General features: G+C 35.0%; 1 protein-coding gene across 1 annotated transcript; it reads left to right on the top strand.

The window, feature by feature from the left end:
- The first annotated feature begins 5,287 nt into the window (after positions 1–5,287).
- On the top strand, positions 5,288–13,439 carry LOC128983031 (uncharacterized). The gene is made up of 3 exons (XM_054402156.1): positions 5,288–5,450; positions 11,605–11,835; positions 13,302–13,439. The coding sequence occupies exons 1-3, from the start codon at positions 5,303–5,305 to the stop codon at positions 13,358–13,360; spliced, it is 438 nt and encodes a 145-aa protein (XP_054258131.1). The 5' UTR covers positions 5,288–5,302; the 3' UTR covers positions 13,361–13,439.
- Positions 13,440–16,423: the final 2,984 nt, after the last annotated feature.

Consider the following 16,423-nt stretch of genomic DNA (forward strand, 5'->3'; position numbering starts at 1 on the left):
TTTTATTTTGTAGTGTTGTGCAGAGTGAAAAGGGGAAAAACTCGCCATAGCTATTCGTTTAAGTATTGCCTTTTATTTTAGCTATGGATTCCTTATTGGGAGTTATTTAGAATTGGGGATAAATGTCTTTAACTAAAGACAAATTTCAAAATAATAATTCATTCAATAGTTCATTGAAGGTAGGCCTACATGAACAGAAACTGATAAAAAAAGTTAAATTTAATTTTGTGTTGGGGTTTGTGCCTCGTCTACAACTAGTCTGTTTTAACTATAAATAAAACAAAATGAAAGCTAACTAAAATGACAGCTCTTTAATCACTGAATATTTTAAGGCTAGAACGAACTGCAAGCATTAATAATACCTGGAGAAGAATAATCCAAACACATTTTCAAAGTACGATACGTCCATAAGTGATGTATAGGGAAGAGTTTTCGTTTTAATATATCTTAAGCAACGAAAAAACCTATTTAAAAACGGATTTCAGCATTGAAATCAGCGTGGAAATCTAGTTCATAATGTTGTGTCACAACACTATAATTACATTTAAAAATATTTATATCCAATATGGCAGATCCAATATGGCTGATCCAAGATGGTGGCCCAAAAAGCGTCCCCTATTGAAATTAAGTACGGACCATCCAAAAAAATTTCGGTCGTGGTTCCAAGTCAATATCTCGAAAAATGTGCAAAAAACATTTGATATCTTTTTTTTTGCAAAATTTGTCCAATATTGGGATAAGCCGCCATTTTTTCCTTAATTTAGGGGTTTCCGGTGGACTGATTTTTTGCAACTTTTGGTATGTCACTCTGCACACCACAACAATAAAAATAAAACCATAAAATGTTTACTTGCAAATTTTTATACGACCCCTGTGTACGTTATTTTTAGTTTGCTTATGGACTATTACATTAATTTATAACAAATATTTTTATTTGAAATGTTTTATTATTTCTACGGGGTTTATTTTTTGTTGTAGGTACATGTATTTGGTATCATTTTAAAGGTAATTTTAGGAGGAACATTAAATGTATTGACGACTTTTCGCCAATATTGACTGGAAAGTCAGAATTTCAATAAAAAGCAAAAAACTAGTGGATTTGGCCGCTATTTTGGAAAAATGGTGGTGTTCCACCAAAGATATTTTTGGAGACTTTTGATATGTTATTCACAATACTTTTCACTATCGAACAACAATAGTTTCATCTGTGTTATAATTATTTCTAGGTCAAACCATATATTCAGGGGCCTATTGGTCAACTGATGATTAACCGATCATTCAATGTTTTATCCAATCCACAGACTTATTGCGCAAATCGTGGATAAGTTAAAGTAAATTTAACTCGTGGTATTACATTTTTTGTGTGAAACCACTTGGTTCTGAGCAGGTCAGATTTCATTTTTACGCGTTGTTTTTAGCTCAATCCTCCTCCACTTGTATGTGAGTAACTTAGTTTTCAATCCATGTCGTGTTTTACCCTCCTGTTACGCGGCGTCTCCCCTCTGTCATACAGGTCACTTATCCACTCCCGCCAATCTGCGCTGGACCCCCGCCAAAATTGGCTAATTGATCGCGAATTGAGCTACAATCGCACCACTCAATCTGTCTTCACCAAAATGCCATCATTATGACAGCCTTATATCTTGTTTCACTCGTTGTTTCTCTCGGTCTTCTTTAGTATTTTGTCTTGGAACTCGGACCAAATTACATACGGCGTCCCTTCGATATGCGTTTGAGTCTTACATAAACTTTTCAAATCCTGGGAAATAGTAGGATGTCGTGAAGATCTCTGGGATATAACATACCGGTGTTTCTAAAGGACCCTAGATTTACTGGGAGATTATGGGATATCACATGGCTATCCACAATATCCTACATGATCGCGGGGACATTCAATTTATTACCCCTAGACAAAATATAGATCTGTAATATTGATATCGTAATGTTATTTTATTTAGAAGCTAGGTTTTTACCATTATTTAATCTAACTTTTAACTTTAAACACAAAACTTACGTGCTTACGTATTATTGATTTAAACTTAAGTACCTTGCATGGGTATATGAATCCTACCCACGCACGGGATGACGGGGACATAAAATATCGTGAGGATGTATTATGTATTGCCAATATAAATATGATAGATTTAGACATCCCAAGGATATCCATCGTATCCCGGTAAAGTCCGAGGGAAAACATGAATATGCAGGGTGAGGCAGTAAAGCACGATTCCGATACCAGCTGACAATTAATTGGGGGACCCCTAAGAGTTTAGGGGAAATGACCATAGGCGTCTAGACAAGTGGAAATTTCAGTAACCATGAGACTACTGAATTGCTTTAGCGTTGGGCCGTAAGTAAGCGTTGGACGAGTGCACAACACGCGTTTGCTGTAAAGGCATTTTACAAAAACGTGGATATTATGGTTTGATCAAAATATTTCTATTTCGTGTTCTCTTCCCGTTACAAAGCACGGGTACAACAGCTAGTATTGACAATATAGGCAAGCATGTTTCTTTACAACCTTTTTATCAGATGGTGAACATCACAGAGAAAATATCCACATATCGGTGGAAATGTATTTTCCACAGAATGTCTTTATAAATTAAAATAGGCTAAAAAGACATAAAAAAAAGAATTACAAATTTTTAAAAACTAACGTGGGTTTGACGGGTTGCCATGCTGGTGACGAAATAACAACTAATTATGAAAATAAAATCAAAACAAATGAAAAATATTCCAATCACATGTATTATTTACAGTGTATGTTAAATAGAGTAGTCTGTACATTGCATAGTTTTTGCCGAGTTTTCAACCGCTGGACCTCAACTTCATTGTACACTTCATTGTGCATTGTTCACTGGGAAATCCATTGTAAATTATAAGAAATGCACACTAATCAATGCAAATACATTAAGGTTATGTGAAAAAATATTTAAAGGAATCAGCAAAAATAGTAATACACAATTGCTAGGCAGCGGTCTATTGCAATTCTAAGGATATACTGCTTGTATATTTAATGGTATATAAATGTTTTAATTAAATAAGCGATTTTCGGTACTAGGGCTGGAAAATTGTAATTACAACTATAGCTGCCATTTCAACCCTGGACAGCAATGCGTAGCTTTCAGCCTCCAATTAACGTCTGTAAAACTACTAAAACATTGTAGTGCGGTTAAAAATATTTGCAAATCATACTCAATTGACTCGGAACACTGCAGTCCTGATTTAATTAAAGGTATTATTAAAAAGTACTCGTGCAGTAATCAACTAAACAGGGTAACGAATTGAAGGATAGATACAACTAGACTATAAGGACGCAAAATACGCGTAGGTACAACTAGTCGTAGGTACAACTAGACGTAGGGACCACTAGACGGAGGGACCACTAGTCGTAGGGACTAATAGTCGTAGGGACAACTGGTCGCATCCGTACAAGCTAGGTGATACTACTTGTCGGTGGGATACACGTCTAGTTGTACCTACGTCTACTTGTACCTACGTCTAGTTGTACCTACGACTAGTTGTCCCTAGGGTTCGAGGTACAAGTAGACGTAGGTACAACTAGACGGAGGGACAACGAGACGCGGTCCCTTTGTGCTCAGCGTACTTTCCGTTGTGAGTCCAGTCTATCGCCACGGGCTCCCTACCATCAATCCTCCTTTGGGTAAACAAGCCACTGCTAGCACGACAAAACGCTATAAAACGATTGCAGACGTTATGCAAACGCTAAAAAACTTCATGGGCTGATTTAAATTCATAATTCAACAATGTGTGCAAAACCAAGTAGGCATACGCAATTTTACTGACAATGTATAAAAAAATATTTTTAAGATAAAACATTAATTTCCACTCATGTACTTCTTTTTTTCTAAATTAATTATTAGTGATTTTTAAAAATCGTGCCGTTTTACTGCCTCACTCTATATACTTTATAACTAATATTTGCGATGGAATTTTATACTGCGACTGTGAATATAGTTTGCAGCTTTTGTCTTATCAAATAGTTACAGTAACTATTTTCAATAGTTGATCGAGCTAATATTAATCACTTGAATCGTTATTCCCTTATTTATGCTAACCACAGCAAATGGAATTCGCTGAACTTTTAGCTACACTATACCACAAATTCATTATCAATAACATTACAGAGCGACGGTAGGCTGTTAAGTTCTTGGTCAACAATACGGTAAAAATGAAGTTTAGCAAATAGTTGCCAGACATCCCGCATTTTTCTGATAACGCTCATATCAGTTACCAGAAAAGATGATCAGCTACTAGAAAGATTAGTCCATGTTTAAACTGAGTTCAGATTGACAATAAGGCTGATAATGACGCTCCTCCATCGGTTCTATGTTTGATAGGTCGCAGCAGACCTGGGATCACATCTGGTTGGATAGCGGTTCTAAGGATTGGGAATCGGAACTTACTTGTTTCGTTGCTGAGCATGTTAAATTATTCACACGGCGTTTTTCTGATGTTTTGTAATATTTGACTATTTGTAGGGCTACATAAATTTTAAGAAAATCGCCGAACTTTCCAAGCGTTATTTATTTTTCCCGATCAAAAGGTTGACTTTCATAATACTACAATTACAGACATAAACACTTCTTAAAACACAGTTTGTCATCAACAGTATCTATCAGGCGAAATACATAAATTATTGGATTAATAAGTAATTGATGGTTTAGGCTACACTATTTACCATGTATATCATTTACTAATTGAATATACAGTCCAGAGGGAGATTACGCAACCCCAGCAGCTAAGGTGCTTTGTGTAAACGTAAAGTAGCTTGTAATTGTAAACACAAGCCAATGTTGTAGATTAGTCTAGTATCCCAAGGCAACCGAGTGAACTGATGACGCCGTGTGGCTGCTACGCCCGACAGGGAAACCCTAATCTACATCATTGCCGAGAGAGTACTTCAGTTTCTAAAAGGAACCTTATGTCTTACATGGAACAAAAAATCTGCAAAAACTTTAAATATCTATCATCGTTGGGTGAACACTCCCAGCTTGTCAGTTGACCCATGCATTGCTATTAAAAAAACTACAACTACATCGTCAAGTGAATACTACCGCTTGTCAGTTGACTCCTACATTCAAACCAGGAATAGGAAAGCTACAACTACATCGTCGGATAAATACTACCATTGACAGGTTGACCCTTATATTGTGTGTGGGCTGGAAAATGCTACAGCTAAACATCGTCCGCTTAACATTATGCACAAGCACACACTCAACGATAAGTACGAAGTGCGTCGCATCTCGCATCCTAACAGCTGACACGGGTAGTGGTCGTTATGCAATCTCTGCAAATTGCATTGTCCCCCCCTGACCTTTCTGCGACCTGTCAGCGTTATCCCCCCTTTCCCCGTGAACTGATAAAACCGGTGCCCCACAGCCGCGCAGCCACAGAAATGGCGTCCATCCAGCTCGGAACACTCTTAGGTATGTACCTGTATCACCAACATCAGATTAAACCTCACACTCTAGGTACTTTTTTGCGGTCGTTGGAAACAAATAAACATATAGTTTCGTTTAGTACCCACATAAATGGTAGCTGCATTGATTGTAGCCTATGTGTAGTGAATGGTAATTAATTATGAGTAACAATAACACATTACTTCAATGTTAAATTGTATGTATAAAATCCATATACATTTTTGAAATATTTTTCTTTCACTAGAAATATATCTTCTTTTTGTTCACATCTCAACAACAGATATCCATCAAGGTCGGAAAAATAAAGAAATGGTCCATTTTGTTATTATTCCGACCTTGCAATTCCTAATCACTCAACGTCAATTATTCCAAAAGAATTTTCAATACAATGCCGTCAAACTTTTTAAAACCTTCCTCCTTCCCTAAAGACCGAACAGGATTTAAATAGATATCAGAAAAGACAAAGATTTTTTTGCTGGATAATGCCTTCTGCAGCGTTCAGTGAGTTTCTTTGCCATAGAACTGGTAGTGTAAATACAGTAGCATAGTTGAAAGTTTTAATTTAGATAAGAGGTTTTTGTTTAGTTTATGTAAATATTTCATTGTGTTTTTGACGTAGCTAATGCATTTTATGTTAATTTTGCTGAATAAACTACTTATGACTTAGGAAATTTCTCTAAACACGTCGGCGTGCTGCTTTAGAACTTCATTTTGGCTCGGATAAATCAACGGGATAAACCGGACTATAAGAGATGAGTACGAGCGAATTATTTGTCACGTTTATCCTATCCCATCCCATATTAATATGAGTAAAGTTTGAATATTCGTCACTTCGATCTCGGCATTATCGGCACAAAGAAACATGTTTATACTTACGGTATGACTTATTATGGGTAAAAAATAAGTTCTAGACCAGTGGTATAGCCAGGAAACCCCTATTTTTGCCATGGCAACTTTCAAAAAATGTATTCCACCATTACGGTCGACTGATCATTTTTATTTCATGAATCACGATCGTTAACATGATTGTAACATTATGTTTATACAGACAAAGAGAAAAGAATAATCAGAAATCATACTATTGAGCATATTATACTACAAAGATGAATGACAAATTAGAATTAGGCCAATGTCGAGTAGTGACATTTATGAGAGAGTAAAACGGAATACTCGCTTAACTTTAACTCTTTATCTGTTTTTAGATGTATTTGATAGCAGATTTTAAATAGCAAAAATAGCAAAGCTCGATCCCCTGGTACGGTATATTAATTGAAAATTAGACATTCATCCGAAAGAGTTAAATTATTGATCAGTTAAAACAATAGGTTAAGGTTTTAATTACTAAAATCGTACTAATGTGGTCCTGGGCTAGAGAAAAAAATATGCTGTACTAGCTAATATACAAATATTTTCTCCTGTCAAATCCTAAAAAGCACAGCAGACAAAAATCTGCCCATTCTTGTACAGTAATTTGAAACAAAAATATGATTTTTTTATTGTCTTAGATATCACATTTTGAGTTTACATATTACATAAATTAGTAGTTTTGTTATTCATTTACTTTTTCTGTTTGGTTCTGTACGATCAACCACTTACTTCTAGTTTATATATATATACATAAACATGCAGATTTTTTTAGAAGCATTGCTTTGTCATTTACTTTTATGAATTATTCAAGCATTAAAATTATACACGTGTATAAATTTTACGTAATTTATTTCGAACATTGTAGACTACCAATTTAATATAGTTAAATAGAACCTTTTGTACTTTTGTGTCAAAATTATTTTATTTGTGATAAAACTTGATTTGCTTTTAAGTTCTTAAATACTTGTATTTTATTTAAAAACCAAAATAAACTGTTATAAACTATAGGCTATGAACGACCGTATTCATTACTAAATGTTGTACAAGAGAAATTGGTCATGAATCTAATAACAAACACTAGTGAAGCCGTACCGGTACGGCTCAACGCGCCGCAAAATAACATTTATGATTTACAAAACAAATCCATCGTGTTATATATTGACTCTTTAAGTCGAAAATAAAATACGGTAATGAACGAAGCCTTAGAAGGAAAGTAGTCCATCCATTATATCCTATTTTATTCACAAAAGTACTTCCTTGAATAACTTACTAAGTGTTTTAGTCGTGAAATCACCTTCAGGAAAATTACCCTGGTCAGAATTTTACGTGATGAATATGGGTATATGGGTACACCATCAAAATATGTAGCCATACTTAAAGCAACATATAGTTGCCAATGACTGAAAACTGGTCTGGGTAAGAACAGTGCTACTACTCTTTTAAGTGATAGCCCATTTGCTTTATTGATTAGGTATCATTGCAAATGATAAAGCTAACGAAAATTGGCATCTTTCCATTTTAAATGGTAAGTTTGTTTCCGACGGGCACATTCTTTTCTCGGAATCAAAATATGTCCCTCCTCACTTGTTCCAGTTAGGACTTTACATTCCATTAAATTGTTACCCATTTTGTTCACTTGGAGGGGAGCCTTGTTCCATTAATGAGGACCTTTGGAGTATTGATATTCCTCATCAATAAAACCACTGCCCCCTTTCTTAAATCAATCTATGTCTTAGCAATCCACTGGCCTCTGTATTGTTTAAAAACTCTGTTGGGCATTCTAGATGGGCATTTAAATTATCTGCAAGCAAACTATCAATGCTTTCGTACACCTTGGGCTCACGTGGCAATTTACCCAAGACTTTGTTGTCAATCAAATCACATTCACTTTTATTTGGCGCTAAAATGGCTTTGTCTTTCATTTGAGCATTTTGTATACTTTCAACGACGTTTTGGTAGATGAAATCAACAGGGCATCCAACTCCAAGCAATCTTGCTAGCAAAATAGGGAATCCATCAGCTTTAGCCTATTTGGACACTTTAATTTTATTCTCGTGCACGTATTTGCGTCATGAAGGTTCATATATAGCTCTGCTCAAAGTTTTGACTCTTCCCTATGAATGAAACCGAGACGTTCACCTTCAATTCTGGTAAAAATGTCAACTATATATTGAAGTTTAACCTTACTACCACAGCTACCTACACCTAAACATATGGCTATCAGGCTTGTGTGCCGCGAACTGCAGTTGTGTCAGTGTCAGTGTAGTTGCCCGATCCGCATTTTGTGGCATTCCTCGTTACCAACCCTCATCTCCATAAGGGAAAAGCGAGGGATAGGCTATTGGATCAAGACCTGAACAGTGTGCAACCAAATCTTCTGGGGTCCCATTTTTTAAAGATAGGTACACACAAAAAAAAATAAAAAAATTATATAGCAACAAACATGAAGTAGTAGTCACAGAGGATTTGTTTTGTTTTGATGTATAATTGTCTGGTAGATCAGCTGTTTCGTTTCAAATTAATGAATGTCAAAGATTTGTGATTTTAAATATTACAGTACAGTTTTGTAAATCATGGTAACTTATTCTCAACTAAATTTCACTATTCCCAGCATTAAAATAAAGTTGTATGATCCATTACACTTAAAGGTACCCAATACATAATTAAAATTTAATATACATTAACAGTCATAATAAACAACAATTTCTTATGTAGTAGACTTTGACTATTTTCAACTAAAAACATATGTTTTTATAAATAAAAAAATATCTCCCATGTTATCCTTATGGAGAAAAAACTGACTTTAAGGGCCTCTGACGCCCTTACCAACGACTTTATCAAAAATCTAATACCGTTGGCCACAACTACACGTTTTAACCTTTATTTTGAGACCTCAAACGTCAAAATCGGGCGAATAATAACGGAGGAGTTCGATTAACAAAAAAGGGCTTAGCCTATTATACAGAAGAAATATGCAGTTGGCGGGAATCATCTATTGACGTAGGGGGCACAATTTTTTTGAATTCAACGTTACATTCACATTCCCCCCCCTTTTCCCCCTGCCCCCAACTTTTTTTTTTTAAATAGCAAGGTACCCCTTGTGACATATCAAATAAAAGAGCATGAAAAAATAAAATGTTTGATGAAAAAAATTGAAAATCGGTTCATAAATTTGTGAGATATTCTCCCCCTCCCCCCCCCCCCCCCGGAACTTAATGTTTTTAAAGCATGGTACCCCTTGTGACATATCAAATGAAAGAGCATGAAAAAAGAAAATTTTTGTGAAAAAAAAATTAAAATCGGCTCATGAATTTGTGAGATAATCCCCCCCCCTTTTCCCCTACCCATAACTTGTTTTTTAACAGCAAGGTACCCACCCTTGTGACATATCAAATGAAAAATAAATTTCACCAAACATTTTCTTTTTTCATGCTCTTTCAATTGATATGTCACAAGGGGTACCTTGCTATAAAAAAAAAATTAAGTTCCGGGGAAGGGGGGAGGGAATATCTCACAAATTTATGAACCGATTTTCAATTTTTTTTCATCAAACATTTTATTTTTTCATGCTCTTTCATTTGATATGTCACAAGGGGTACCTTGCTATTTAAACAAATTAAGTTGGGGGCAGGGGGGATAGGGGGGGAATGTGAATGTAACGTTCAATTCAAAACAATTGGGCCCCCTACGTCAATAGATGATTCCCACAAACTGCATATTTCTATATATTGCAGTTTTTATATAAATAAAGATGCAAGTTTTTAAAAAAACACCCTGTATATATAGATATAGATAGATAGATAGATAATATTAATACATCATGGAAATATTGATCACATTTCTTAGATGTAACTCACCAACATATTATTATGTTTCTGACTGTTGTCAATAATTGTTGGTTTCATTAATTTTCTGCCTAAATTTGAATAAATTTTACTCATAATTTATTTTTATTTGAAGTGCTTTTGACAATTAAAATAAGATTAAACCCCTCTTTTTTTGTTTAAAAACTGCAAAACTTTCCACCCCCGCCGTTTGTTGGGGGATATTCCATACCCCCCATACCCACTGGTGTTGGCCCCCCCCAACCCCAAAGGATTTGGTGAAATGACGCCACTGTTATAAATAGACATTTTCAATAATATTTTACACTCTCTACAGTCCAGTGTAAGGTAGACAAAACTTGTGTAAAATAATTAAATTTTTCTCAAAAATAACAAATCCAAACTTTCATTGTAGATTAAGGGCTTATACACGTTTTTATCCTGTGCCTACTATTTTTATTGGAAATTTAATGTGTATTCTGAAAATTACAATACAATGAACTCTGAAGAAAAGCTACATTTTTAGTGCACTTATATGGCCATTATATCTAAGCATGGACTTAGTAGTTTAACATGTACATTTTTTAACACTAACTTTGTTCCACCATGTATTTTGATCAAACTTGGAAAATGTATTTTTTATACTTAAAGCTATTATATTTTACTAAAAACACACTTTATAACCCTCCATGTAGCATCAAACCTAATTTACTTGTTTGACCTAATGCTATTTAAATGGGGAATACATCTGGTGAGCTTAAAGGAAATAGTTTAATAAAAATTTAATCAGGCAAATGGAAATTCGCTGAGTCTGCAGGTTTGCAGCGACAGTGGTATTTTATTTAAATTGTCAAGAGAAAAGCCACAACGGGTTGAGCTTGAGCTAGTGTGAGCATAAAATAATGTGAGAATAATTATAATTGCGGGAAGTAATTTTTAGTTGACATTTCAAACCTATGCTATGACAACTTGAAACAGATTTGCTATACCATAATTTTTTATATTTTATAATTTAAACTTTGAGTAATTTCTAGCATTGTGATGAAACGTATTGTTCAATACTCATATCCTAAAATCCAATTTCGGGCTTGTTAGAAGTTTTTGCACCGAAATGGATTATTTTTGGCACAGATTTACTAGAAATATATGAGAGCTACATTAAAATGTATGCATGTCATTTTGACTAGCGTGACATAAGTAAAATTATCTATCAAAATCATAATAGAGTGCCGGACAATGAACACATCTGTCTAGAATAGTTCCACTTGAAACCATAATTGGTTTTAGTTTTCAGACAAAGTTTTTTACATAGAATAGAAAATGTTGGATTGAAAATTACAATTATATCCAATGTGGGAAATTTAAGTGAAGTGGGATGGGAAAATGAGTTGTGGTATGGACTCAATGTTGATACCTACGTAGAAAAGCTAACATAACGAAACATTAAACATATTATTTTTCAATTGTAGTGTTGGCGTGTGTGTGTGTTGTGGTGCTGGGAGCTCCCAAGAAGGACAGCTATGGAGGATCAGTGAAGAAGGCAACCTCCACCACCACCAAGCCTCCCAAGCCCAAGTGTGACGAGAAATGTCCAGAGGACTACACTCCAGTGTGTGGCAAGGAGAAGGACAGCACTGAGAAACCAAAGAGCTTCGGCAACATCTGTGTCATGAACAAGTTCAACTGTGAACATGGCACCAGTAAGTGGACCAACCCAATACTACTGTACTGGTATTCTTTCAACCAAGTGGGGGCTTCCTTTCAAACTGGCTGGGTGGCCAAATGGTTATAGTGCCTGCTCAGCAATCGAAAGGTTGCCGATTAGATCCTGACACAGATAAAACATACTCCCTTAGTAGATTTCTCATCCTTATAGAACAGCTGAAGACAATTTTATTGTTAGTTCTGTACAGTTTATGTAGAGGTTGTGTTTTGTTTACAATTTGTTTCCTGTTATTACAGTAATTTAAAACCTCGTTTAACCAAATAATACGATCTAATCACAAACAATAACTTGTCCCTTAGTTATATAACCAAACAGTAAAGCCCAAATCAAGAAATTAACCCTAATGGAAACAAGATTTCGTCGACACTAGCGCCAAGTGTCACTGTACATGAACTAGACACGAAAAACAAACTTCAAAATTACAATGGGATGAGAAGTCTACTTGTGTTGGTTAGTCTATGATCCTGAGAGCTTTTTGATTGTTCGAAACTGAACCAAGCTGTTCCTGATCATTGGGCTTAAATAATCTATTTTTACTTATTTAATACGCAAGCAGGTTCTTTGTGACAATTACTCCTCCGAAACTACTGAACCGATTGACATGTTTTTGGTGTCATTGGAAAGAGCGTAACGTGAAGTTTTGCAGGAAACTTTCATTTCAGGGAAATAATTAGAGAGTGAGGCCTGGGGCCCTTTAAAGTTTCGTATTTCTCCGTAAGATTAACATGGGAAACAAACATTGTTATGAATCTCCAGATGTTGTCAGAAATTAAAAGTGAGAAGAAGAACATATGCTAATTGTAAACATTCGATGTGTAAATAATCCATGTTGCATTAAAAATGTGTATAGTTTTGGATGCTGGTTTGTGTTTAGTGATATAAGTTATTAATTATTGAATTTTGTATAAGTCAGGAAATGTTTGTAGAAAAACACTAAAAAACAATATCAGCTTATGATACATATTCACAGGAAATGTTGATTACAGTATATTGAACTGTTATATACATCGTGAGTATTTCCATAAGTTACACACCGACAATCTTTGAGCTGACTCTTTTTAACTCATTGTAAATGTGACTGTTATTCGTTTTGAAATAACTTCTGTAATACTTGGCAATTGCTCGAATTCGAGCAACAGGGACACTAGTAAATAAATAATAATGTGTTATATTTTAGATATGCATATTTGTGTGATTACTTTAGCCTTTTAAGCCCTTCAAGTTGGATACTCCTACTGTATGCATTCCATGTACAGATTCAATATTCGGATGTGCTGTGTGAAAAGACTTATGTAGGCATATCAAAAAGCAATAGACCTACAGTGTTGAACAAACTTTTAATGTGGCTTTTATAACAGCTTGTAACCATTCTAAATCCTTTAAGAAAACATCACACAAATGAAAAAGAACGTTTTTATCAAGGTAACTGATTTGTTTCAGATCTTATCAAGGAGTCAGACGGAGAGTGCAAGGACGGAAGTGGAGTCAGGCTGGCTTAAACAAAACTGATTTTAAATATTTTGTATTAATTTTTTTACAAAACATTTCTATGTTCAATAAATAAGTTATTGTACCACAGATGTTTTATTTCCCGGTTAATGAGATTTATTTAAAATAATTGTACTCTGTGTTGTTCATGATTTAGAAAAAAAAGGTGTTAGTAAAATAGTTTGCTAATCAGGGCCGCTCTAATAAATGGGCCTGGTGGAACTGGGTCCAGGGGGGAAAGAGGTTTTGGGTTTGTTGGGGGCGCTAGGAAGAGGAAAATCTCCTATGAGGAAGGATGGAGGGAGGGGGTTCAATTATCTCTTATGCCCATAGCATGTCACATGCTAACCATGGCCTATTGCTATAGTGGTAGCAAAACGGGAGTGCCAATGGAGACCTGTGGGGGTGCGTGCGTTTAAAGGGACTTGACCTGGTCTCCATCGGCACTCCCGTTTTGCTACCACTATACTTAGCTGGATGGTTCTCAAACAATTAAGTCTTATTCTTTGTTGCAGCTAGTAGCTAGATCTTCTTTGTATTTATTTTGTTTTACCTAATTTTTTAGACCAAATGGTTAAATTTCCATATTTCCCTGTCAGTATGGATTGGTTAGATTATCAAACATATATTGACTTTATCCTGTTAAATAACAATCTGTGTGAAGACTTTCTTCTAAAATCAAAATTTACCATCAAAAATAATATGTATTAAATAAATTAGGTTTGAATGCCATTTTGAAATTTGAAAGTAATTGACATAGGCCAATTCTTTTTCACTCAAATGTCTTGAAAATAATGGTGTTAAACATTGGTTTACTTGCATTATGTAGCACACATGAGTTTTTTCTTAAAACAAAGAAGAGAAGCCAGAAAATTAAAGGACTTAGAAAAGTATGTTTCAAAAGTGCAGACTTTTGTTGCTTCCTTTGGTTTATAATCAAAGAATAATTTAGTTTTACAAAAACCACATGACTACTTTTATCCACTATAGTGATCACCACCAACCTCCAATCCCAACTGGTTGGACAGCAACAAACAGCTTCTAAAACACTTATTCCTCTCAAAGGTATTCTTTGAGATGGTGTACTTTTACATAACACTAACGCTTTCTATTAGGAGTAATATGTTTTACTAACATGACTTTGACATCAGATATTTTACAGCAAAAACCTGTAAGCGATCCGAATATGTTGAGTTTACACCCAACCAGGCTTACTAACAACTGTTTTACCGGTATTTAATTATGTACTTATAGTCTGTAATATTTCCTTTACAAATTACTAAAGAATCTAATTATTAGGAGCTGCTGTCTATCAATATGCATCAGTCTTGTAAGCATAAGATGAACTAGAGGTATTCAGGTAATTAGTAGCCTGAGTAAGTAGAGATAGATACAGTGAGTGATGGACGGATGAAGGTCTGATCAACATCAGGATGTCCTTCATTGTATCAGGACAAGGACATCCAAACTAAATGAGGATAATCAACAACAAAGCAATAGCTGAGTCAGTATGTAAGCTCTAACTCTGCCAAGGTCATCATAATACAATTAACAAACAATAAAGAAATTAAACTCTTATTGTAAGAATTATACATATAACTAGTGGGAAAATCATAGGTTTATCCGGTTAACAAAATGTTTGTTTCTGTTTGTTAATGTGACTTATATCATATAAAAATAGAGTCTGTATTAATCTCAACATTAAAATTTTTAGTCGGAAACTCTAATCACATTTGAAACAATTTTGAGGATAAATTAAAGATTAGGAAATGTTGTATTTACTAAGATAATTATTGAAACAAAGTTGTTTTAACGCTTTTCCCACCACTGCATGGAAATATCACATTGCATGTTTTCAATTCACGCGTTGCAGGGCTAAAGTGGCTCTTTTTCTCCCTAGGGAAACAAAAAATCAGCTGGAGTGGAGGACATGAGCAGTTTATTTTTAGTTGTAAAGTTCGTTCAGTGATTTTGCCAAATATATTGTATCATTATACAAATTCGTTCAGATCATGTTAGGCAAATATTTCATAACAAATTGACCTTTTATTGACATCCAAACGAATTGAAATGTTAAAAAATTTCAGTAACTGTATATACAGTACGACCCCTCATATCCACATAGTCAACCCCTCAGGATATCCAACGTAGTGTCTGACCATCGCGTCTGACCATAAGTGTGGCCACAGAACTCCTTTTTTTTCTGGTCGGGATTCCCAGTCGCCAAGTTCACGATTTACTAGGGGTCTGCTGGTCCCAAATCTGTTTGGGTCTGATCGGGTTAACAGTTGGCCCAAACACGTACAGGCAAAATATGTTGGGCCAAGCTCGGTTCGAGTCCATATTTTTGCAACTGCGGAAAGCGTTAGCATAGTTGTGCAATCAAAAATTGACAATGTTGCACAGAAGATGTTCTCAATTTTGCTGTGAATGTCAAAGATGTTAAAGATTTTGCTATGAACTTGGAAGATATTCACGATTTTGCTGTGACTGGGATGGATGTTCTTAATTTTACCTTTTACCATGACAGCAGAAATTTTTCACAGTTTTGCTATGACGACTGAAGATGTTGTCTATATTCCAAGACCCTAGATGATGTTCAAAATTTTGCCTTGACTGCAGCTGCAGATTGAAATTAGGTAAAATGTTCAGTATGATTCCCGTTTTTTTTTTTTTTTTTTTTTTGTAATTTATGGTCTGTTCACACCCTGCTAAATAGATTTTTGGCTAAAGAGAGACTATTTGATAAATGATAATGTATTAATTGATGAGTATATTGTTTAATGGTGGAATAAATAAACCTTCTTACTTGTAAAAAGAGGTGTTTTCTCCCGATATCTGACTTTTCGGCCCAGTGCCGGTTGGATATAAGGGGTTCTACTGTAGTATCGAAACTGAAGGAAACCATTTTGGGAGCTGTTTTATATAATAACAATGTACGTTTTGTAAATTATTTAGCTTAAAGAATGGTGCAATATGACAAAAAATGCAGTTCATCACACAGGTGAATAGTGTCCTTTCAGCCCTCATTTCCTAGCCATCATTAAACTTGGGCTCAGGCTGAAAAAAAGGTT

The sequence above is a fragment of the Macrosteles quadrilineatus genome, unplaced genomic scaffold, assembly GCF_028750875.1.
Source record: "Macrosteles quadrilineatus isolate MER2022 unplaced genomic scaffold, UCM_ALF_1.0 Scaffold_1__1_contigs__length_201487025, whole genome shotgun sequence".
NCBI lineage: Eukaryota > Metazoa > Arthropoda > Insecta > Hemiptera > Cicadellidae > Macrosteles > Macrosteles quadrilineatus.

Coding starts and splice junctions, on each gene's coding strand:
- LOC128983031 (XM_054402156.1), top strand. CDS start 5,303: ATGCAATCTCTGCAAATTGCATTGTCCCCCCCTGACCTTTCTGCGACC. Junction 5,451..11,604: donor CCAGCTCGGAACACTCTTAG/GTATGTACCTGT, acceptor TTTCAATTGTAG/TGTTGGCGTGTGTGTGTGTT. Junction 11,836..13,301: donor CAACTGTGAACATGGCACCA/GTAAGTGGACCA, acceptor GATTTGTTTCAG/ATCTTATCAAGGAGTCAGAC.